The following is a 25,631-nucleotide window of genomic DNA, read 5'->3' on the forward strand; positions in this document are numbered from 1 at the left end:
TTGGCAGCAGAAAACTGGAAGGAATGGCGGCCAAAGGAGGTGTTGGCTTTGGGAATGACCAGTGAGATATACCTGCTGGAGCGCAGACTACGGGTGGGTGCTGCTATGGTGACCAATGAGCTAAGATAAGGCGGGGATTTGCCTAGCAGTGATTTATAGATGGCCTGGAGCCAGTGGGTTTGACGGACGAACATGTAGTGAGGACCAGCCAACAAGAGCGTACAGGTCACAGTGGTGGGTAGTGTATGGGGCTTTGGAGACAAAACGGATGGCACTGTGATAGACTACATCCAATTTGCTGAGTAGAGTGTTGGAGGCTATTTTGTAAATGACATCGCCGAAGTCAAGGATCGGTAGGATAGTCAGTTTTACGAGGGCATGTTTGGCAGCATGAGTGAAGGAGGCTTTGTTGCGAAATAGGAAGCCGATTCTAGATTTAACTTTGGATTGGAGATTCTTTATGTGAGTCTGGAAGTTGAGTTTACAGTCTAACCAGACACCTATGTATTTGTAGTTGTCCACATACTCTAGGTCAGACCCGTCGAGAGTGGTGATTCTAGTCGGGTGGGCGGGTGCCAGCAGCGTTCGATTGAAAAGCATGCATTTAGTTTTACTAGTGTTTAAGAGCAGTTGAAGGCTACTGAAGGATTGTTGTATGGCATTGAAGCTCGTTTGGAGGTTTGTTAACACAGTGTCTAATGAAGGGCTGTGTCCAATGAAGAGATACTGTGACGAGATCCTGAGGCCCATTGTCGTGCCATTCATCCGCCGCCATCATCATGTTTCAGCATGATAATGCATGGCCCCATGTCGCTAGGATCTGTACACAATTCCTGGAAGCTGAAAATGTCCCAGTTCTTCGATGGCCTGCATACTCACCAAACATGTCACCCATTAAGCATGTTTGGGATGCACTGGATCGGCGTATACGACAGCGTGTTCCAGTTCCCACCAATATCCAGTAACTTTGCACAGCCATTGATGTGGAGTTGGACAACATTCTACAGGCCACAATCAACAGCCTGATCAACTCTATATGAAGGAGATGTGTTGCACTGCATGAGGCAAATGGTGGTCACACCAGATACTGACTGGTTTGCTGATCCACACCCCTACCTTTCTTTAATGCTGTCTGTGGCCAACAGATGCATATCTGTATTCCCAGTCACATGAAATCCATATATTAGGGCCTAATGAATTTATTTAAATATAGACAGATTTCCTTATATGAACTGTAAATTGTTGCATGTTGCGTTTATATTTTTGGTGAGTGTAGTTTTGTGGTTCAGTAGTTGTGGTCAGTAGTTGTGTGGTTTTGATCAGTAGTTGTGGTCAGTAGTTGTGGTCAGTAGTTTTGTGTTTGTGTTGTTGTCAGTAGTTGTGGTTGTGGTCAGTAGTTGTAGTCAGTAGTGGTCAGTGGTTATGGTCAGTAGTTGTGGTCAGTAGCTGTTTGGTTGTGGTATTTAGTTGTGTGGTTCAGTAGTTGTGAAGTCAGTAGTTGTGGTCAGTAGTTATGGTAAGCAAGTATGTGATTCAGTAGTTGTTGTCAGTAGTTGTGTGGTTGTGGTCAGTAGCTAGTTGTGGTCATTAGTGGTCAGTAGTATTGGTAAGTAGTTGTGTGGTTCAGTAGTTGTTGTCAGTAGTTGTGTGGTTTTGATCAGTAGTTGTGGTCAGTAGTTGTGGTCAGTAGCTGGGGTCAGTAGTTTTGGTCAGTAATTGTGTGTTTTATTAACTATGGTCAGGAGTTGTGTTGTTGTAGTCAGCAGGACTGGTCAGTAGTCGTGGTCAGTAGTTGTGTATTTGTATAGTTATGTTGCAGGTTCTTTGGGCCAACAAAATATGGACCTGGTAGTTGTGGTCAGTAGTTGTGTGGTCAGTGGTTGTGTTCAGTGTCTAAACTACAGACAGTTGTTGCGTGTGAAAACGGAAAGAAATGCGATCAGAAGCGATCGGGTGAAATATGAAGCGAGTGAACGGAGACAGCTTCCCTCTATCCAATCAGAGCAGCAGGATCAACATACAGCCCGCCCTTTTCTTTACAGACAGGCAAGTTGAGTTATTTAGTGCACAGGGCATGATCTTGAGAAGGAGGACGAAGCTTGTGAACATTAGAAATCTTCTCTGTATCATTCCAGGTTGTCCAGACCAGGGAAGCATTAGAAATCTTTGCGCTAGCTGTTCCGTCCAATACAGATTCACAAAACATTGGGAATTTGTCTTTCCATTAAGAGTTTTCTCCCTCCGAGGCACGTGTTGCTCTTGCTTCGCAAGCCCCACTAACTTTAAATCAGAAGTAGGACGAAGACTTAAACTGGGACATTTGCTGTCGCAAGTCCACTAATAATTAGAAGTGCAAAAAGGGATGTCCTGGAATAATATTTATTTAGATCTACAGTTAAATATACAGTAACACTATAATTGCTTTATTATTATTTTGCCCTGTTTTATTAATTAGGATTATGTATTCTTTCAAGGGTGTTGTGATGTGTAAATCAGATACCCGTCATCAGTTATTGCTGGTTCTGTAAGGGATCGGGGGTTGGCAGGATCTAGACAGAGTCTGACACTTCCCCGATCTACTGAGAGGGGGAGTCATCAGACTCGATCTGGTTCACCTGAGTTCTGAGCACACCTGTCAGTAATTAGTGTAGGATTTAAGGTGTGCTCAGAAGCTCAGTCGGCGCGAGGTATTGTTCCATTGTGACTTGCTAAGCGTTTTGTTCCGAGAGAGAGAGAGTTTGTTGTTTTTGATTACCCGTGTATCCGACCTGTGCCTTGTTGTTTGACTCCCCGAATTGCTTAATCCTCTACTTGTCTACCCCAGTGATTACCGTTCTCTGATCCTGTGCCTGTGACCTCGACTACGACTAAGCCCACTCATTTGGTACCTCTGCCTGTCTATGCCTGGCCCGGTTTTGACCACAGCCCGCCCGACCACGATTAAGCTATTCCCTTGTCTGTACTCTAATAAAGCATCGCTATTCTGCGATTGGATCTTACCACTCTGTCCGAGTATTCATTACAGAATACCTCGCCATTACCATGGATCCAGCGGAATTACAGAGGCGATGGGAGATACAGGAGAAACGCATGGATGAACTCCTACAGCTACTCAACGCTGGTGCAGCGGAAGGCACCACCCCGAGTACGGTCAGTCCTCGTCATGCACCTCCGATTTCTATACCGACAAGGTACGACGGGGAACCTGGCAAATGTCAGGGGTTTCTACTCCAGATGTCCCTGTATATGTCGTATAATAGTACTATGTTTTCCGATGACCGTAGCAGGGTGGATTTCATGATTTCTCTGCTAACGGGAAGAGCACTGGATTGGGCTACTGCGCTTTGGGCAGCTGAGGTCCCCGAGTTGAATGCGGAAGTTCAGTTCAAGAGACTGTTTCAAGAGGTGTTCGACCACCCAGTATCTGGGCGTAGTGTGGAGACCAACTATGCGAACTTCAGCAGGGCCGTCGCACAGTAGCCGACTACGCTTTAGAGTTCCGTACTATAGCAGCCGGTAGCGGATGGAGCGAAACTGCTTTGCTCACAGTTTTCCGAAGAGGGCTGCGCCAAGACGTACAGACTGAGTTGGCTTGTCGAGGAGATATCACTGCGCTACATGATTTTATCAAAATAGCCATCTCTATTGATAATCTTATAGTGCAACACAAGGCATCCACAGTCCGGGAGCCCTCGATCACTGGTCCTATGCAATCTGAGGAGGAACCTATGCAACTGGGACGGTCACCTCTACAAGGTCCGGTGAGACAACAACGTCGGCAAGACGGACTATGCCTGTATTGTGGTCAGGCGGGTCATTTCGTTCGTCAATGTCCGGTACGACCTAACCGTACCCCAGGATATCGCCTCGGAACTGCCAAACCGGTGAGTGAGACTCCAGTGTTGAACATTACACCTAAACAAATGTATGTGCCTGTTACCTTATCTGTCGGAGAGAAAGTGCGCAGGTTGGAAGGACTTATTGATTCCGGAGCGGCTGCCAGCTTTCTGGATATGGGTCTTGCTGAGGAGTTGGGAGTTCAACTTATCCCAATTCAACCTCCCCTGCGAGTCAACGCGCTAGACGGTGAGCCCATGGGCCCTGGGTTCATTACGCACCGTACCGGGGAAATCAAGTTACAAGTGGGCTCCCTGCACCATGAGAACATCATTCTGTTCGTCATCTCCGCTCCACGGGAGCCGCTAGTCCTCGGCCACCCCTGGCTCGTTACCCATGATCCGGTCATCTCCTGGAAATCTGGCGATATCACGGCTTGGAGTGAGGTATGTAGGGCTGAGTGCCTCATTTTACCTTGCAAAACGTCTACTGTGGAGGATGCGAAGGGTGCGGTGTCTACTGTTGTTCCTACAGAGTACCAGGATTACGCGCAGGTGTTCTCCAAGGAGAGGGCTACCGTGTTACCACCGCATCGGGCCTGGGATTGTGCAATTGATCTGCTATCCGGGCTACCCCTCCTCGCGGACGAATCTACCCTTTGTCTCAGCCGGAACGGGGAATCAATGAGCAAGTATATTGATGAGGCACTTCAGCAAGGGGCCATTCGCCCATCTCGTCTCCCGCCGCATCCAGTTTTTTCTTTGTTAAGAAAGGATGGCGGACTTCGTCCCTTGTATAGACTATCGAGGTTTGAACGATATCACCATAAAAAATCGTTACCCCCCTTCCTTTGATTCCAGCGGCCCTCGAGCAGGTGGGGCAGGCCTCCATCTACAGTAAACTGGACCTCAGGAGTGCGTACAATCTGGTGCGCATTAGAGAGGGGGATGAATGGAAGACCGCCTTCATCACCCATCAAGGACATTATGAATATTGTGTTATGCCCTATGGACTTACTAACGCGCCCTCTGTGTTCCAGGCGTTCATGAATGACATTTTTAGGGACTTGATTGATCGTTTCGTCATAGTGTACATTGATGACATCCTAATCTACTCTAACTCTCTGAGTGAACATGTGTCCCATGTACGACAGGTTCTGGACCGACTCCGCCAACACTCTCTGTTCGTGAAGGCCGAGAAGAGTGAATTCCATGTCACGACGATTTCCTTCCTTGGGGCCATACTCATTCCCGACGGGGTAAGACTGGATGAATCCAAGGTACAAGCTGTACGAGACTGGCCTCAACCCCAGACGGTGAAAGAGCTTCAGAGATTCTTGGGGTTTGCCAATTACTATAGACGGTTCGTGCGTAATTTCAGCACCACCGCAGCTCCCCTGTCGGCGATGACCAGCCACAAGGGGCGTGGTCTGAAATGGACGGAGGGGGCAGTGCGGGCTTTTGAGACATTGAAACAACGATTTACCACCGTCCCCATTTTGTGTCAGCCGGATCCTACCTTGCCGTTCATCGTGGAGGTGGACGCCTCGGAGGTTGGAGTTAGAGCCGTGCTATCCCAGCGCCAAAGTGAGCCGCCCAAATCACGACCCTGTGCTTTTTTTTCTAAAAAGCTGAATCCGGCCGAGCAGAACTACGACGTGGGAAATCGTGAATTGCTGGCGGTGAAGTTAGCACTGGAGGAGTGGAGACATTGGCTGGAGGGAGCAGCTCATCCGTTCCAAGTGCTCACGGACCACCGCAATCTGGAGTATCTTCACAGTGCTAAACGACTGAACTCCCGACAGGCAAGGTGGTCTTTGTTCTTCAACCGTTTCCAATTCACTGTCTCTTATATTCCCGGGTCCAAGAATTGTAAGGCGGGCGCGCTTTCCCGACGGTTCGAGCGCGCTGACAGACCGGTTGAACCAGAACCTATCCTCCCCATGAGTTGCCGTGCTGGTCCTGTGAGGTGGGCTATCGATGACACGATTCAGGAGAGCCTACAAGCGGAACCAGCCCCTCCAGAAACCCCGGTGTTGAAGGTGTTTGTACCAGCTCCGCTTCGACCTCAACTGATGGAATGGTGCCACACGTCGCTAGGATCTGGTCATCCCGGAATCACTCGAACTACTCGACTCATCAGTCGAAAATACTGGTGGGATTCCCTCACAGATGACGTCCGAGACTACGTATTATCCTGCCCAGTTTGTGCTCAGTCCAAGGCGCCTCGAGCACTACCGGAGGGCAAGCTGATGCCATTGCCAACTCCTCAACGACCCTAGTCCCACATTGCGATGGACTTTGTTACCGACCTACCAGAATCAGAGGGCCATACTGTAATTCTCGTGGTCATCGATCGATTCTCAAAGATGTCGGTTAGTACCCATGACCCGTTTACCTAACGCCACTCAGATGGCGGAGACTATGTTTAACCAGGTGTTCCGGCAGTTTGGTGTTCCAGAGGATATTGTTTCCGACCGGGGACCCCAGTTCGTATCCCGGGTTTGGAAGGCCTTCTGCGAACGCTTGGGTATCTCGGTGAGCCTCACCTCCGGATATCATCCCCAGGCCAATGGGCAGACCGAACGGCTCAACCAGGAAATTGGGAAGTATCTACGGCAACAATGTTTGCGGCAGCCGCAAGAGTGGAGCCGATTCCTTCCTTGGGCAGAGTATGCTCAGAACTCACTCATTCACACTTCCCTACGTCTAACACCCTTTCAGTGTGTTCTAGGGTATCAACCACCCCTGTTCCCGTGGGATACCGCACCCGGGATGGTACCGGCGGTGGACGAGTGGTTCCGTCGGAGTGCGCAGGTCTGGGAGACGGCCCATCAACATCTCAGTCAAGCCTCACAGCAGCAAAAGACCTATGCCGACCGACGCCGGAGACCTACTCCCACTTATCAAACCGGACAACGAGTGTGGCTGTCTACCCGAGACCTGCGGTTCCGACGGAGCTGCAAGAAGCTCCAACCCAGGTACATTGGTCCTTTCAAAGTTCAGAGACGTATTAACCCTGTCACCTACCGTCTGTTACTCCCTCGACACTACAGGATAAACCCTACGTTCCACGTCTCCCTGTTGAAACCTGTCCATTATAGCCCGATATATCCACCAATCGCTCAACAACCTACTACACCACCTTTGGAGGATGAACAGGACACCACCTATACAGTCCACGAGATACTGGAGTCAAGACGGAGACGAGGGGGCATCGAATATCTCGTGGACTGGGAGGCATATGGACCTGAGGAACGGTCCTGGGTTCCGGATAAGGACATACTGAATCCCGCTCTCAAGGCCACTTTCCACGCTGAGCACCCAGATCATCCAGGACCCCGACCCAGAGGAAGACCACCCGGTAGAGGTAGAAGGCCGTCAGGAGCCGGCCCTGGGGAGGGGGATACTGTAAGGGATCGGGGGTTGGCAGGATCTAGACAGAGTCATCAGACTCGATCTGGTTCACCTGAGTTCTGAGCACACCTGTCAGTAATTAGTGTAGGATTTAAGGTGTGCTCAGAAGCTCAGTCGGCGCGAGGTATTGTTCCATTGTGACTTGCTAAGCGTTTTGTTCCGAGAGAGAAAGAGAGAGTTTGTTGTTTTTGATTACCCGTGTATCCGACCTGTGCCTTGTTGTTTGACTCCCCGAATTGCTTAATCCTCTACTTGTCTACCCCAGTGATTACCGTTCTCTGATCCTGTGCCTGTGACCTCGACTACGACTAAGCCCGCTCCTTTGGTACCTCTGCCTGTCTATGCCTGGCCCGGTTTTGACCACAGCCCGCCCGACCACGATTAAGCTATTCCCTTGTCTGTACTCTAATAAAGCATCGCTATTCTGCGATTGGATCTTACCACTCTGTCCGAGTATTCATTACAGGTTCCTCAAATTATCATTTTTAACGCTAAAATATAAGAAGGATGGCGTGGACTTTTTTCCTCTGCCGAATAGGCAACGTGCAAGTAATGGACATTAAGAACTGTTCTTGTTGTTTGCAATTTCTTTCTTTCGTTTTACTGACGAACTTGGCTGATATGCGTTTCCTCTATTGTAATTGTTGGAATGCAAATAAGTGAGCCTATAATGTTTTTGCTGTACTTTTTTTTTGCCAATGAACTGAACGAAATGGTCATATCCTTTTTGTTGTGATAGACGACTGCCAACTTGCAAAGTGAGACGATAATGAGCTGATGTACATATGGACACAGTGCCTTCAGAAAGCATTCACACCCCTTTACCTTTTCCACATTTTGATGTGTTACAGCCTGAATTTAAAATGGATTACATTGAGATTAATAAAAAATGTCTTAAGTCAATAAGTATTCAACTTCTTTGTTATGGCAAGCCTAAATAAGTTCTGGAGTAAAGATATGTTTAATAAGTCACATAATAAGTTGCATGGACTCACTCTGTGTGCAATAATATTGTTTAACATGATTTATGAATGACTACCTCATCTCTGTATCCCACACATACAATTATATGTAAATACCTCCGTAGAGCAGTGAATTTTAAACAGATTCAACCACAAAGACCAGGGAGGTTTTCCAATGCTTTGCAAAAAAGGGCACCCTATTGGTAGATGGGTAAAATAAAAGCAGACGTTGAATATCCCTTTGAGCATGGTGAAGTTTTTCATTACACTTTGGATGGTGTGTCAATACCCCCAGGCACTACAAAGATGCAGGCGTCCTTCCCAACTCAGTTGCTGGAAAGGAAATCACTCAGGGATTTCACCATGAGGCCAATGGTGACTTCAAAGCAGTTACAGATTTGAATGGCTGTGATAGGAGAGAACTGAGGATGGATAAACAACATTGTAGTTACTCCACCTAATTGACAGAGTGAAAAGAAGGAAGCCTATTCAGAATACAAATCTTCCAAAACATGCATCCTGTTTGCAACAAGGCACTAAAGTAATACTGCAAAAAATGTGGCAAAGCAATTCACTTTTTGTCCTGAATACAAAGTGTTATGTTTGAGGCAAATCCAATTCAACACATTACTGAGTATCACTCTCCATATTTTCAAGCATAGTGGTGGCTGCATCATGTTATGGGTATGCTTGTAATCGTTAAGGTCTGGAGAGTATTTCAAGATAAAAAATTACGGAATGGAGCTAAGCACAGGCAAAATCCTAGAAGAAAACCTGGTTCAGTCTGCTTTCCACCAGACACTGGGAGATGAATTCACCTTTCAACATGACAATAACCTAAAACACAAGGCCAAATCTACACTGGAGTTGCTTACCGAGAAGACAGTGAATGTTTCTGAGTGGCTGAGTTACAGTTTTGACTTAAATCTACTTGAAAATATATGGCAAGACCTGAAAATGGTTGTCTAGCAATGATCAACAACCAATTTAACAGAGCTTGAAGAATCTTGAAAAGAATACTGGGCAAATGTTGCACAATCAATGTATGGAAAGCTCTTAGAGACTCTAAGAGACTCTTAGAGACTTACCCAGAAAGACTCTCAGCTATAATCACTGCGAAAGGTGATTTGAACATGTATTTACTCAGGGGCTTGAATACTTATCTAATCAAGATATTTTAGTGTTTTATTTTTCATATTTCTTTGTGACAATTGTCACGAATATTTCTTCCACTTTGACATTACAGCGTATTTTGTGTAGATTGTTGACAAAAAAAAGACAATTAAATCAATTTTTATCCCACTTTGAAACACAACAAACTGTGAAGATGAGGATGATGATTGCATTATTGTTGATGTCATTATTATTATTATATTATTACTATCATTATAGCTATTAATATGATCGTGTTTATGATGAATACCAATATTATTATTTGTATTAATATTATTATTACTAACTGGTGAAGATCACAAGGGAATAATTGGTAGAATCTTGGTAGTGATTACAGTGTTGATAATGGTTATTGTCGTTGTCAGTATTGGTATTGATCATATTTATATTCCAACAGCAGTAATGGTGATATTTGTATTATTATCATTATTGCTATTATTATTGTTATTATTATTATTATTATTATTATTATTATTATTATTATTATTATTATTATTATTATTATTGTTATTGTTATTATTGTTATTATTGTTATTATTGTCAATGCTGTTAATGGTGAAGACCACAAGTGAATATGGTAGAATATTGAGTACTGTTGTTAGATTATTGTTGATATTTTTTTATTTACTTTTATTTGTATGATTATTATTATTATCAATATTGAAATAGTTACTTATTATTATCTTTAGTATTATGTTCCACGTTTTCTGTTATCTGGGTATCAGTTTTCCTCCTCAGTACTATCTAATTTTCTCTATTTCTCTCTTTCTTTGTTCTTGTTTTTATTTTCTATGTCATGTTTGTTTGTTTGTTATGTGGCTAATTCCAAAAGAGGATAAGCCTCTCATGGTCATGCCATAAGCTTATAGGGTTATTGGCTGGGCACTTAAGGGGTGGCAGCATTGAAACAGGTTTTATGTGACAGCCCCAATTTCTTACATAGGCAACACCAATGGCAGTTGAAGGTGTGCTTTAGGACGCTAAAGGCTCGTTACGGGGGTGGTGTGATAGTATCAGGGACAACAGCCCCTTTTGGGACTGGGAAGGCTTTCATGGAAGGGATATTGGAAGAAAATTGGAGTTCTACTTATAGACAGTTGCAGCTACAGTATGTTGAGCAGTGCATATATTATGGTACAGGTACATGGATAGATGTCAGGCATTGAAGCTGGTAGTATTGGTAAGTATGGATAAATTCAGGGTGTTGATCATTATCATCATGGTACTTTTTGGTAATAAGTTTGCAGGCATATATTATGGTAAGTATAATTGAAATGTGTATCTCATTATGGTTAGTGGTGAAATAAGTATGCAGTGCATTCGGAAAGTATTCAGACCCCTTGACTTTTTCCACATTTTGTTACATTACAGTCTTATTCTAAAATGGATTTTAAAAAAAATTAAATCCTCAGCAAACTACACACAATACCCCATAATGAAAAAGCGAAAAAAAGTGTTTTGATTTTTTTAAAATAAAAAACAGAAATACCTTATTTATATAAATATTCAGACCCTTTGCTATGAGACTCGAAATTGAGCTCAGGTGCATCCTGTTTCCCTTGATCATCCTTGAGATGTTTTTACAACTTGATTGGAGTCCACCTTTGGTCAATTAAATTGATTGGACATGATTTGGAAACGCACAAACCTGTCTATATAAGGTCCCACAGTTGACAGTGCATCTCAGAGCAAAAACCAAGCCATGAGGTTGAAGGAATTGTCCGTAGAGCTCCGAGGCAGGATTGTGTCAAGGCACAGATCTGGGTTGGGTACCAAAACATTTCTGCAGCATTGAAGGTCCCCAAGAACACAGTGGCCTCCATCATTCTTAAGTGGAAGAAGTTTGGAACCACCAAGACTCTTCCTAGAGCTGGCCGCCTGGCCAAACTTAGCAATCGGGGGAGAAGGGCATTGGTCAGGGAGGTGACCAAGAACCCGATGGTCACTCTGACAGAGCTCTAGAGGTCCTCTGTGGAGATGGAGAACCTTCCAGAAGGACAACCATCTCTGCAGCACTCCACCAAACAGGCCTTTATTGTAGAGTGACCAGACGGAAGCCACTCCTCAGTAAAAGGCACATAACAGCCCGCTTGGAGTTTGCGCGAAAAGGCACCTAAAGACTCTCAGACCATGAGAAACAAGACTCTCTGGTCTAATGAAACCAAGATTGAACTCTTTGGCCTGAATGCCAAGCGCCACGTCTGGAGGAAACCTGGCACCATCCCTACGGTGAAGCATGGTGGTGGCAACATCAAGCTGTGGGGATGTTTTTCAGAGGCAGGGACTGGGAGACTAGTCAGGATCGAGGCAAATATGAATGGAGCAAAGTACAGAGAGATCCTTGATGAAAACCTGCTCCAGAGTGCTCAGGACCTCAGACTGGGGCAAAGGTTCACCTTCCAACAGGACAATGACCCTAAGCACACATCCAAGACAATGCAGGAGTGGCTTCGGGACAAGTCTCTGAATGTCCTTGAGTGGCCCAGCCAGAGCCCAGACTTGAACCCAATCGAACATCTCTGGAGAGACCTGAAAATAGCTGTGCAGCGACAATCCCCATCCAACCTGACATAGCTTGAGAGGATCTGCAGAGAAGAATGGGAGAAACTCCCCAAATACAGATGTGCCAAGCTTGTAGTGTCATACCCAAGAAGACTTGATGCTTTAATCACTGCCAAAGGTGCTTCAACAAAGTACTGAGTAAAGGGTCTTAATACTTATGTAAATGTGATATATCCCAAAAATCTTTTTTAGAAATTAGCCAACATTTCTAAAAACCTGTTTTTTCTTTGTCATTATGGGGTATTGTGTGTATATTGAGGGAAAAAAAACAATTTAATCAATTTTAGAATAAGGCTGTAACATAACAAAATGTGGAAAAAGTCAAGGAGTCTGAATACTTTCCGATGGCACTGTACATGTAAGGGATAAACACTGACGTTAGTTAGTTATAATTGTAATGGTTTAGCAGATTAGAAAAAAAGACGATCAGTAAAAAAGAAGAAGAAGCAAAAAGAGAAGAAGAGAGAAGGAAAAGAGAAGGAATATAATATATATTGTTTACAGGAAACTCACTCTACAACTACAGATGAGGTTGTGTGGAAAAAGGACATGGGCAAAGAAACTCAAAAGGGGTGATATTAATTAACAATACATTTGACAGATTGTGTGAGAGAGAATGTGCCACAACTGGGAATTACAGACGTCTCCAGCGAAACATTTAATCTCATAGTTTTACGACCTCCTAGTCATGTGTGCATTGACAGACTCCTGTGACACTGATTGCAATCCTGCCTCTGACATTGTGAACAGTACATCAATATGAAAAGCTTCTGAATGAATATACTTCACGATAAAATTACAAGGAGGAAAAGGGTATTTTTATTTTATTGAACCACAAAATGGACTTATTCATTTTCTCGCATTCTCGTCCTTCAATCTATCCAATGTACTTTTTGTTTGTCTAATCACATGCAGTATGCTGTACATAACTCATGTAAAACAAGTGTTGATAGGTATAACATCATCATTTTCAGTAAGCCAATTATACTGGTGACAGTGGCGAGACGCAGACATAATACCCATGTTACATTACTCTTAAGAAAGTTACTGCAATTGTGCCGGAGAGAGCCAAACGACAACGGCCGCCCCCTTGGCGCCCCATTTCCCCCAGCTGAGTTTGTGAGAGGGTGGTCAATGAGAGTTCTGAACAGACTCCTAGGGAGTCCCAAATGTCACCCTATTTACTTGTGCACTACGCTATTCACTGTGCACTATATAGAGAATAGGGTTGTATTTGAGACACCACCTAAATCACATCCAATCACTTTAATTACTCACAGTAAGGACAGAGGCCGACCAACACGGGAACTTCAGTCACTGGAATACTCTGTGTTCAGGGGGCTTTGGGGCATCGCACAGCGCCTTGCGTGAATCGTAAGGCTCCCAGTACAGGGGCCCTTGTTATAAGATAATGGTTCTAATTTTGATAGAGGAAAAGAGAGAGAACACCAACTCATTTAAGGGTTTTTCTTTATTTTTTACTATTTTCTACATTGTAGAATAATAGTGAATACATCAAAACTATGAAATAACACATAACCAAATAAGTGTTAAATATATTTTATATTTCAGATTCTTCAAATAGCCACCCTTTGACTTGATGTCAGCTTTGCACACTCTTGGCATTCTCTCAACCAGCTTCACCAAGAATGCTTTTCCAACAGTCTTGAAGGAGTTCCCACATATGCTGAGCACTTGTTGGCTGCTTTTCCTTCACTCTGCGGTCCGACTCATCCCAAACCTTCTCAATTTGGTTGAGGTCAGGGATTGCGGAGGCCAGGTCATCTGATGCAGCACTCCATTACTCTCCTTCTTGGTAAAAAAAGCCCTTACACAGCCTGGAGGTGTGTTGGGTCATTGTCCTGTTGAAAAACAAATGATAGTCCCACTAAACCCAAAACAGATGGGATGGCGTATTGCTGCTGAATGCTGTGGTAGCCATGCTGGTTAAGTATGCCTTGAATTCTAAATACATCACAGACAGTGTCACCAGCAAACCACCCCCACACCATAACACCTCCTCCTCCATGCTTTACGGTGGGAAATACACATGCAGAGATCATCCGTTCACCCACACCGCGTCTCACAAAGACACATCGGTTGGAACCAAAAATCTCAAATTCTGACTCCAGACCAAAGGACAAATTTCCACCGGTCTAATGTCCATTGCTCATGTTTCTTGGCCCAAGCAAGTCTCTTCTTTTTATTGGTGTCCTTTAGTAGTGGTTTCTTTGCAGCAATTTGACCATGAAGGCCTGATTCACACAGTCTCCTCTGAACAGTTGACGTTGAGATGTCTGTTACTTGAACTCTGTGAAGCATATATTTGGGCTCCAATTTCTGAGGCTGGTAACTCTAATGAACTTATCCTCTGCAGCAGAGGTAACTCTGTGTCTTCCATTCCTGTGGCAGTCCTCATGAGAGCCAGTTTCATCATAGCGCATTATGTTTTTTGCGACTGCACTTGAAGAAACTTTCAAAGTTCTTGAAATGTTCCGTATTGACTGACCATGTCTTAAAGTAATGATGGACTGTCGTTTCTCTTTGCTTATTTGAGCTGTTCTTGCCATAATATGGACTTTGTCTTTTACCAAATAGGGCTATCTTCTGTATCACTATTATTCTACAATGTAAAAAATAGTAAAAATAAAGAAAAACCCTTGAATGAGTAGGTGTGTCTAAACTTTTCTTTTAATAGTTTTTTATTTATTTAACCTTTATTTAACCAGGTAAGCCAGTTGAGAACAAGTTCTCATTTACAACTGCGACCTGGCCAAGATAAAGCAAAGCAGTGCGATAAAAACAACAACAACACAGAGTTACATATGGGATAAAGAAAAATGTACAGTCAATAACACAATAGAAAATCTATATACAGTGTGTGCAAATGTAGTAAGTTGTGGAAGTAAGGCAATACATAGGCCATAGTGCAACATAATTACAATTTAGTATTAACACTGGAATGATAGATGTGCAGAAGATGATGTGCAATTAGAGATACTGGGGTGCAAATGAGCAAAATAAATAACAATGTGGGGATGAGGTAGTTGGATGGGCTAATTACAGATGGGCTGTGTACAGGTGCAGTGATCGGTAAGCTGCTCTGACAACTGATGCTTAACCTTTGACTGGTACTGTATACTTTCCAATTTCCTATTTTCCTCAACTTGTCCTTATTAGGTATTTTTGTCTTTCACTGCAGTGCTACAAATCTCATGGGTCCACCCCTCCTCAAGGGTGCAGCAGTCTGTCAGCTGGCGCACCCACAACAGCTCCACCGATTCTCAACAGAGCACTCTCCAAAGGCAAACCCTTCAGGTACTTGTACAGTAGAACATCTTCTCTCGTTCTTCCTGCCCCTCACGTTTAAATGGGCCGCTCCAGTCTACAGAAGTGGATGCAGCCAAGTAAAATGTACAACATGGCACAATATGTTAATGTCCAAAAATAAACAGTGCTTTCATGGAATGTAAAAAAGATTTATGATGGTTGCAGTTGGTAATAAATATGTTAATATGCATCTAGGCTCCGGTGCCAGGCACAAATGCCATTCACTGCATCGCTAAAAGCAGTCCAAATCGGGACATTCCCGTTTGATTTACAGTTTTACAGAGTTAGCAGCTAACATGAAAATCACATTGATGGCTTCACAACAGATGGGGGAATTTAATATTTGTATCTTCAAATAAGATTGCAATTGCAATAGATGCTGGTATATGATCACCAATGTATTCATGTGACGTGTTTCTTTATAGTCTCCTGTTTCTTTTCTTTGTAAAGACCTTCCCCCTAGTCCTCCCCCAATGTTTTCTGTTTCTCTCTTACTTATTATTTTACATGGCTCATTCCAGGAGTAGCTCCCTGTCCCTCAGTCCAACCCAAAGACACCGGGACACTCATCACTTCAGGACCCCGCCCATCTCTCGAGGACCAAGAGTTGCTGGCCTGCACCTGAAAGAGGTGGATTCTGCAGAGATGGAGGTGGAGTCTTTAAGAGGGTAAGCACCTGGATGTTCTGCTTTCCTTTGAAACTGAATGAGGACAGTGTTGATAGCAAGGTTGTTTGGTCTTGATAAGTCAGTTTGAATCATGTGCTTTGAAATAATATTTATTAATATAAATCTTCTGTTTACGTTGAGCTACCTTGAGCAAAGTTAACTTAAATATTGTGACACCACCAAAGATGGAATCCGCAGGTAGTGGGTGCCCCCACGCCGCCCCACATCTTGTGTTGCATTTTCACTTTGAACGAAAACAAGTGGGTTGAGCCCTGAGCTGCCTTGGGCTGGCCTTCTGGGCATGGTGTGTCTTCCCGCCTACTCGAATGACCCTGCTGGATCATGGCTTCGGCGCATGAGAGGAAGTGAAAGTCACTTGCAAGCTACAGCCACCAGAAACAAACACAGAGCAGAGGAAGCTAGTTAACTTGTTTTCAGATAAACTGTCCTGGTAGCAGGGACAGCGTTTTCAGAAAATGTTGACAGAAACAAGCATCATTCTCGGTTCTTGAATCTGAATCAACTCTTCCCCAAAAGAGAAAAAGAAGTGAGAAAAAGACTGCTCATGCCCAATCCAGACACCACTGTGTTAGGGTAGAACTAGGCAATTAATGAAGGCCTTATGATATATGGACTGTATTGTCATAGTTTAATTTGAATGATAACATTCCCCTTGGAACTCACTTGATGAAAGCCACAGACCTTTAAAAGGAAAGAACTCAACACCATGTCTCTGTCACTAACAAATACAGTCGTGGGTGTTGTCATGACTCTTCCTAGGTGAGGATCAAAGGCCTCACATCAGCTTGGTAAATGGCCGACAACAACCAGACCCTCTTACCAACAGAGGGGCTGTGCCGGTCTTGACACCTTAATACTGCCATAAATTAGAGAGGAGGAGAATCTATCTCTGGCCCTCTAGTATGGTGAAAGGAATGCCTTTGTTTCAGAGACTTTTTGCCGCCCAAAAACTTCAACATCCAACAATGAACATTGGGACAATATATTTAAACTTCCAAAAGTTGGGAATGATGAGAAATGGAATATGGAAAATTAATATATATTTTGTGATGTCAGTAAAAATGGTATAAAGGCGTTATAATGAAACATTGTGACTTGAAGAGCTTTAACACTGTGTATATCAGGTTTACATCTTTATGTTGTGTTGAAAATATCAAGGAGGAAGAAAATGTTTTCGTGAAAATAGCAATGTGATGTTAGCTTTCTAACAAAATCATAGTGATGATAATACTTTTGCCTCGTAACTAGCCACGCCCGAGGGAGCTCAGAGAGCGTGTCAGTATGACGGAAACGCCCCTCTTTACCAGAGTGCATAAAAGATTGAGATAAGAATGATCAGATCAGACTAGATGGACCTCAAGCTGCAGCTTTTGTTCATATTGGTCCCGACCCTGAAAATCAACTCGAGGTGAAGACGACAAAGTTGCCTCCAATAACAATCAATGTTACGGCTGAGTAGCTGTTCTAAGTACTGTATCTAAGAAGGTGAATTTAAGTAGGACCATCCTGTTACTCTCTTCAAACCATTGTCTACTACACTGCTCTCATCACCCCACAGGGGATCATCGACACGGCTGATTAGCCGTCCTCAGAAGGCCACTTCCAGATTGAGTGAAAGTAAACAGACAACTAAGAAGAAGGACATTGTGACCTCTTGTGGACAATTTGAGCCTTACATCTAAAAGGCCATCTGAAAGAGAAGGCCCAATCGAACCCTTCCCATGAATGCCTGGGTCCGAAGACCTCCAACACATAAATACATGCATTGCTTTTCTTCCCAAACGGGCAGCAGTTCAGGGCAAAGTATTAGGATTACTGAAAGCGTAGGTCGATGTGTAGCCAAGTGTTTTCTCTTTCTCTCTCTCTTTAACTCGCCATCTTTTGTAACAAGTGTCATATTGTGTTAGCCCGCTAGAGACCCGTTTTCATTGTATTAAGTTTCGAATCCCTACCTATACCGTGTATGTGTTTGTATCTTGTGTTATAATTTTTTATTAGTTTGTAAATAAATAATTAAATCAATTTGTGTGGTACGGAATGATCAGTAAGACACGGGTTCGTGCAGACTTAAAGAGTCTACGACTTTCAGAATGAGACTGATTTGAGGTAAATGATTAATAAATGATTGTTAAATTATAAGATGTATCTAGATATCGTTAGAGTTAATTCAGGAAACAGTAACTCGTTAAACAACTTTTCCCATGGTGCCCAAAATTCCTAATGAGCTAATTGTTACATGATTATATTTAATCTAGTAACAATTAAACATAGTAGGTAATTATTCGATAAATAATAGTCATCACAATAATGAAAGTCACGTCACGACAGTGTCGACTCTACAATTTACTAAAAAATAAAAGGCACCCTGGGAAATATGCAAATCAAGCTTTAACACCATATGGTGTTAAAAGAACACCCCAAAATGATTTACTGTAACACTACAGGTGATGCAGACAATTACATTGATGGAAGTTACAATCTATCTGCAATATAAAGCTGATCTACCCCCTAAGGTTTATTTATTTTTTTACACTACAGGTGGTAATTTCTTACACTGAGAAACAGTGTCAACACTAAGCAAAGTGAGTCCAGTTCAAAATCAAATTACATTATATTTGTCACATGCGCCGAATAAAAAAGGTGTAGACCTTACAGTGAAACGCTTACTTACAAGCACTTAACCAACAATGCAGTTTTAACAAAAATAAGTGTTAAGTAAAAAATGGATAAGTAAAAAATAAAATAATTAAGAGCATGAGTAAAATAATAGTAGCGAAGCAATATACTGGGTACAGAGTCAATGTGCGGCGGCACAGGTTATTTGAGGTAATTGAGGTAATATGTACATGTAGGTAGAGTTAAAGTGACTCTGTAAGAACTACAGTTGAAGTCGGAAGTTTACATACACCTTAGCCAAATACTTTTAAACTCAGTTTTTCACAATTCCTAACATTCAATCCTAGTAAAAATTCCCTGTCTCAGATAAGTTAGGATCACCACTTTATTTTAATAATGTGAAATGTCAGAATTATAGAGAGAATGATTTATTTCAGCTTTTCTTTCTTTCATCACATTCCCAGTGGGTCAGAAGTTTACATACACTCAATTAGTATTTGGTAGCATTGCCTTTAAATTGTTTAACTTGGGTCAAACGTTTCGGGTAGCCTTCCACAAGCTTCCCGCAATAAGTTGGGTGAATTTTGGCCCATTCCTCCTGAAAGAGCTGGTGTAACTGAGTCAGGTGTGTAGGCCTCCTTGCTCGCACACGCTTTTTCAGTTCTGCCCACACATTTTCTATAGGATTGAGGTCAGAGCTTTGTGATGGTCACTTCAATACCTTGACTTTGTTGTCCTTAAGCCATTTTGCCACAACTTTGGAAGTATGCTTGGGGTAATTTTCCATTTGGAAGACCCATTTACGACCAAGCTTTAACTTCCTGACTGATGTCTTGAGATGTTTCTTCAATATATCCACAGAATTTTCCTTCCTCATGATGCCATCTATTTTGTGAAGTGCACCAGTCCCTCCTGCACCAAAGCACCCCCACAGCATGATGCTGCCACCCCTGTGCTTCACGGTTGGGATGGTGTTCTTCGGCTTGCAAGACCCCCTTTTTTCCTCCAAACAGAACAATGGTCATTATGGCCAAACAGTTCTATTTTTGTTTCATCAGACCAGAGGATATTTCTCCAAAAAGTACAATCTTTGTCCCCATGTGCAGTTGCAAACCGTAGTCTGGCTTTTTTATGGCGGTTTGGGAGCAGTGGCTTCTTCCTTGCTGAGCGGCCTTTCAGGTTATGTCGATATAGGACTCGTTTTACTGTGGATATAGATACCTTTTGGACCTGTTTCCTCCAGCATCTTCACAAGGTCCTTTGCTGTTGTTCTGGGATTGATTTGCATCCCTAGGAGACAGAACGCGTCTCCTTCCTGAGCGGTATGATGGCTGCGTGGTCCCATGGTGTTTATACTTGCATACAATTTTTTTTCTGGGGTCTTGGCTGATTTCTTTTGATTTTCCCATGATGTCAAGCAAAGAGGCACTGAGTTTGAAGGTAGGCCTTGAAATACATCCACAGGTACACCTCAAATTGACTCAAATGATTTCAATTAGCCTATCAGAAGCTTCTAAAGCCATGACATCATTTTCTGGAATTTTCTAAGCTGTTTAAAGGCACAGTCAACTTAGTGTATGTAAACTTCTGACCCACTGGAATTGTGATACAGTGCATTATAAGTGAAATAATTTGTCTGTAAACAATTGTTGGAAAAAATACTTGTGTCATGCACAAAGTAGATGTTCTAACCAACTTTCCCAAACTATAGTTTGTTAGCAAGAAATTTGTGGAGTGGTTGAAAAACTAGTTTTAATGACTCAAACCTAAGTGTATGTAAACTTCCGACTTCAACTGTACATATGAGATGGGTAATGCAAGATATGTAAACATTATTAAAGTGGCATTACTAAAGTGACTAGTGTTCCATTTATTAGAGTGGCTAGTGATTTTCAAGTCTGTATGTAGGCAGCAGCCTCTCTGTGCTAGTGATGGCTGTTTAACAGTCTGATGGCCTTGAGATAGAAGCTGTTTTTTATTCTCTCGGTCCCAGCTTTGATGCACCTGTACTGACCTCGCCTTCTGGATGATAGCGGGGTGAACAGGCAGTGGCTCGGGTGGTTGATGTCCTGGATGATCTTTTAGGCCTTCCTGTGACATCGGGTGCTGTACAGTGGGGGAAAAAAGTATTTAGTCAGCCACCAATTGTGCAAGTTCTCCCACTTAAAAAGATGAGAGAGGCCTGTAATTTTCATCATAGGTACATGTCAATTATGACAGACAAAATGAGAATTTTTTTTCCAGATTTTTAATGAATTTATTTGCAAATTATGGTGGAAAATAAGTATTTGGTCAATAACAAAAGTTTCTCAATACTTTGTTATATACCCTTTGTTGGCAATGACACAGGTCAAACGTTTTCTGTAAGTCTTCACAAGGTTTTCACACACTGTTGCTGGTATTTTGGCCCATTCCTCCATGCAGATCTCCTCTAGAGCAGTGATGTTTTGGGGGTGTCGCTGGGCAACACAGACTTTCAACTCCCTCCAAAGATTTTCTATGGGGTTGAGATCTGGAGACTGTCTAGGCCACTCCAGGACCTTGAAATACTTCTTACGAAGCCACTCCTTCGTTGCCCGGGCGGTGTGTTTGGGATCATTGTCATGCTGAAAGACCCAGCCACGTTTCATCTTCAATGCCCTTGCTGATGGAAGGAGGTTTTCACTCAAAATCTCACGATACATGGCCCCATTCATTCTTTCCTTTACACGGATCAGTCGTCCTGGTCCCTTTGCAGAAAAACAGCCTCAAAGCATGATGTTTCCACCCCCATGCTTCACAGTAGGTATTGTGTTCTTTGGATGCAACTCAGCATTCTTTGTCATCAAAACACGACAAGTTGAGTTTTTATCAAAATGTTATATTTTGGTTTCATCTGACCATATGACATTCTCCCAATCCTCTTCTAGATCATCCAAATGCACTCTAGCAAACTTCAGATGGGCCTGGACATGTACTGGCTTAAGCAGGGGGACACGTCTGGCACTGCAGGATTTGAGTCCCTGCGGCGTAGTGTGTTACTGATGGTAGACTTTGTTACTTTGATCCCAGCTCTCTGCGGGTCATTCACTAGGTCCCCCCGTGTGGTTCTGGTATTTTTGCTCACCGTTCTTGTGATCATTTTGACCCCACAGGGTGAGATCTTGCGTGGAGCCCCAGATCGAGGGAGATTATCAGTGGTCTTGTATGTCTTCCATTTCCTAATAATTGCTCCCACAGTTGATTTCTTCAAACCAAGCTGCTTACCTATTGCAGATTCAGTCTTCCCTGCCTGATGCAGGTCTACAATTTTGTTTCTGGTGTCCTTTGACAGCTCTTTGGTCTTGCCATAGTGGAGTTTGGAGTGTGACTGTTTGAGGTTGTGGACAGGTGTCTTTTATACTGATAACAAGTTCAAACAGGTGCCATTAATACAGGTAACGAGTGGAGGACAGAGGAGCATCTTAAAGAAGAAGTTACAGGTCTGTGAGAGCCAGAAATCTTGCTTTTTTGTAGGTGACCAAATACTTATTTTCCACCATGATTTGCAAATAAATTCATAATAAATCCTACAATGTGATTTTCTGGAGAAAAAAAATCTCAATTTGTCTGGCATAGTTGACGTGTACCTATGATGAAAATTACAGGCCTCTCTCATCTTTTTAAGTGGGAGAACTTGCACAATTGGTGGCTGACTAAATACTTTTTTCCCCCACTGTATGTGTCTTGGAGGGCGTGTAGTTTGCCCCCCGTAATGCGTTCGGCAGACCGCACCACCCTCTGGAGAGCCCTGCGTTTGTGGGCGGTGCAGTTGCCGTACATGGCGGTGATGCAGCCTGACAGGATGCTCTCAATTGTGCATCTGTAAAGGTTTGTGAGGGTTTTAGGTGCTAAACCAAATTTCTTCAGCCTCCTGAGGTTGCAGAGGCTCTGTTGCGCCTTCTTCACCACACTGTCTGCGTGGGTGGACCATTTCAGTTTGTCGGTGATGTGTACGCCAAGGAACTTGAAGCTTTCCACCTTCTCCACTGCGGTCTCGTCGATGTGGATAGGGGGGTGCACCCTCTGTTGTTTCCTGAAGTCCACGATCATCTCCTTTGTTTTGTTGATGTTGAGTGAGAGGTTATTTTCTTGCCACCACACTCCCAGAGCCCTCACCTCCTCCCTGTAGGCGGTCTCGTCATTGTTGGTAATCAAGCCTACTACTGTTGTGTCATCTGCAAACTTGATGATTGAGTTGGAGGCATGCTTGGCCACGCAGTCATGGGTGAACAGGGAGTACAGGATTGGGCTGAGCACGCACCCTTGTGGGGCCCCAGTGTTGAATATCAGCGAAGTGGAGATGTTGTTTCCTACCTTCACCACCTGGGGGCGGCCCGTCAGGAAGTCCAGGACCCAGTTGCACAGGGCGAGGTTCAGACTCAGGGCCTCGAGCTTAATGATGAGCTTGGAGGGTACTATGGTGTTGAATGCTGAGCTATAGTCAATGAACAGCATTCTTACATAGGTATTCCTCTTGTCCAGATGGGATAGGGCAGTGTGCAGTGTGATGGCAATTGCATCGTCTGTGGATCTATTGGGGCGGTAAGCAAATTGAAGTGGGTCTAGGGTGACAGGTAAGGTAGAGGTGATATGATCCTTTGCTAGTCTCTCAAAGCACTTAATGATGACAGAGGTGAGTGCTACAGGGTGATAGTCATTTAGTTCAGTTACCTTTGCTTTCTTGGGTACAGGAACAATGGTGGCCATCTTGAAGCATGTGGGAACAGCAGACTGGGAAAGGGTGAGATTGAATATGTCCATGAACACACAAGCCAGCTGGTCTGCGCATGCTCTGAGGACGCGGCTAGGGATGCCCTGAGTGTTGCGGACAAAGGATCCACTTCGGGAAAGTCGTATTCCTGGTCGTAGTGCTGGTAATATCCAATAGTTCTTCCTGGCTGTATGTAATAACACTTAAGATTTTCTGGGCTAACATTGTAAGAAATAATACATAAAAAAACAAAATGCTGCAAAGTTTCCTAAGGACTAGAAGCGAGACAGCCCTCTCTGTCGGCGCCATCTTATCATAGGTCCTGAACACACTGGAGCAGTATCTCTCTATACTTTGCTCCATTGATCTTTCCCTCGACCCTGACTTGTCTTCCAGTCCCTGCCTCTGAAAAACATCCCCACAGCATGATGCTGCCACCACCATGTTTCACCGTAGGGATGGTGCCAGGTTTCCTCCAGACATTCAGGCCAAAGAGTTCAATCTTGGTTTCTTGTTTCTCATGGTCTGAGAGTCCTTTAGGTGCCTTTTGGCAAACTTCAAGCAGGCTGTCATGTGCCTTTTACTGAGGAGTGGCTTCCGTCTGGCCACTCTACCATAAAGGCCTGATTGGTGGAGTGCTGCAGAGATTGTTGTCCTTTCTGGAAAGTTCTCCCATCTCCACAGAGGAACTCTGGAGCTCTGTCAGAGTGACCGTTGGGTTCTTGGTCACCTCCCTGACCAAGGCCCTTCTCCCCCGATTGCTCAGTTTGGCCGGGTGGCCAGCTCTAGGAAGAGTCTTGGTGGTTCCAAACGTCTTCCATTTAAGAATGATAGAGGCTACTGTGTTATTGGGGACTTTCAATGCTGCAGAAATGTATTTGTACCCTTCCCCAGATCTGTGCCTCAACACAATCCTGTCTCGGAGCGCTACAGACAATTACTTTGACCTCATGGCTTGGTTTTTGCTTTGACATGCACTGTCAACTGTGGGACCTTATGTAGACTGGTGTGTGCCTTTCCAAATCATGTCCAATCAATTACATTTACCACAGGTGGACTCAAATCAAGTTGTAGAAACATCTCAAAGATGGAAACAGGATGAACCTGAGATCAATTTTGAGTCTCATAGCAAAGGGTCTTAATACTTATGTAAATAAGGTATTTCTGTTTTTTATTATTTATACATTTGCAAAAACGTCTAAAAACCTGTTTTTGCTTTGTCATTATGGGGTATTGTGTGTAGATTGATGAGGGAAAACATTTATTTAATCCATTTTAGAATAAGGCTGTAACGTAACAAAATGTGGAAAAAGTAAAGGGGTCTTAATACTTTCCAAATGCACTGTATATTAGATATACTCCCCCAAATAGGCTAACGAGCCCTACTGGTACATTGCCCCACATACATTTCAAAGTGCAGTAATGATTGTACCTTTTATTCTAAATATTGGGTAGAAAAATGTACCATTTATACTAGATTATCCACACATGTACACTAAAAGGAACCAACCAGTACCATGTGAGGTCCTATGTGTATCTCTGAAGGTACCTTATGTGCACCTTTGACCTTTTTGTACCCCAGAAAACAACACTGTACCCTAACCATAAACACATTTTGAGAGTGTGTGGCTATAAGTTCTTGGTGGCACTGCTGAAACATTAATGCACTTCCATCCAAAAGCTTGCAAATTCAAATCCCCAAAGCATTTATACACACTTTACAACAACTGTCCCTAAGCACCGCTATTTTTTACGATGGTGTTGTCAGATAATCTGACAATTATTGACTGGATTCTGGGCAACATTTAGCAAAGTGCAGAAATGTATTCTTGCCATTAAATCTTGCCACCACAGACCTGGTAGCATAGCAGGATATTCAGGTCATTAGTAGCCAAGAGGTTTTGAGTTGAAATCCAAAGTGAGATATAGTCTCAAGTAACCAGCATTCAGCAGCATACTGTCCTTTTACAGCAATAACACCTTAATTCAGGTGTAGGGCGGCAGGTAGCTTAGTGGGTAAGAGCATTGTGCAAGTAACCGAAAGGTCGCTGGTTCTAATCCCGGAGCCGACTAGGTGAAACATCTGTCGATGTGCCCTTAAGCAAGGCACTTAACCCTAATTGCTCCTGTAAGTCGCTCTGGATAAGAGCGTCTGCTAAATGACGTAAATGTAATTCAGCTGTAACTTGTTGTTGTTTACCTTACTTTCACGGCAACCAGTAGCCTGTAGTGTACTGTAAAATTACAGGAACTTTTCAACAGTGTAGCATGGTTCTTCACAAACATCACAGCAGTACAGAACCCTTCCTGATAT

General features: G+C 43.4%; 1 protein-coding gene across 1 annotated transcript in view; it reads left to right on the forward strand.

Moving 5' to 3' along the window:
• LOC121547935 (pro-neuregulin-3, membrane-bound isoform-like) overlaps positions 1 to 25,631 on the forward strand; it is a 472,942-nt gene that overhangs the window by 412,981 nt on the left and 34,330 nt on the right. Inside the window, exons 7-8 of the mRNA XM_041859343.2 lie at positions 15,153 to 15,268; positions 15,802 to 15,948. Of these exons, the coding sequence (XP_041715277.2) occupies positions 15,153 to 15,268; positions 15,802 to 15,948 (263 nt within the window). The remainder of the gene's footprint in view (positions 1 to 15,152; positions 15,269 to 15,801; positions 15,949 to 25,631) is intronic.

Source organism: Coregonus clupeaformis, chromosome 31 (assembly GCF_020615455.1).
Source record: "Coregonus clupeaformis isolate EN_2021a chromosome 31, ASM2061545v1, whole genome shotgun sequence".
NCBI classification, from domain to species: domain Eukaryota; kingdom Metazoa; phylum Chordata; class Actinopteri; order Salmoniformes; family Salmonidae; genus Coregonus; species Coregonus clupeaformis.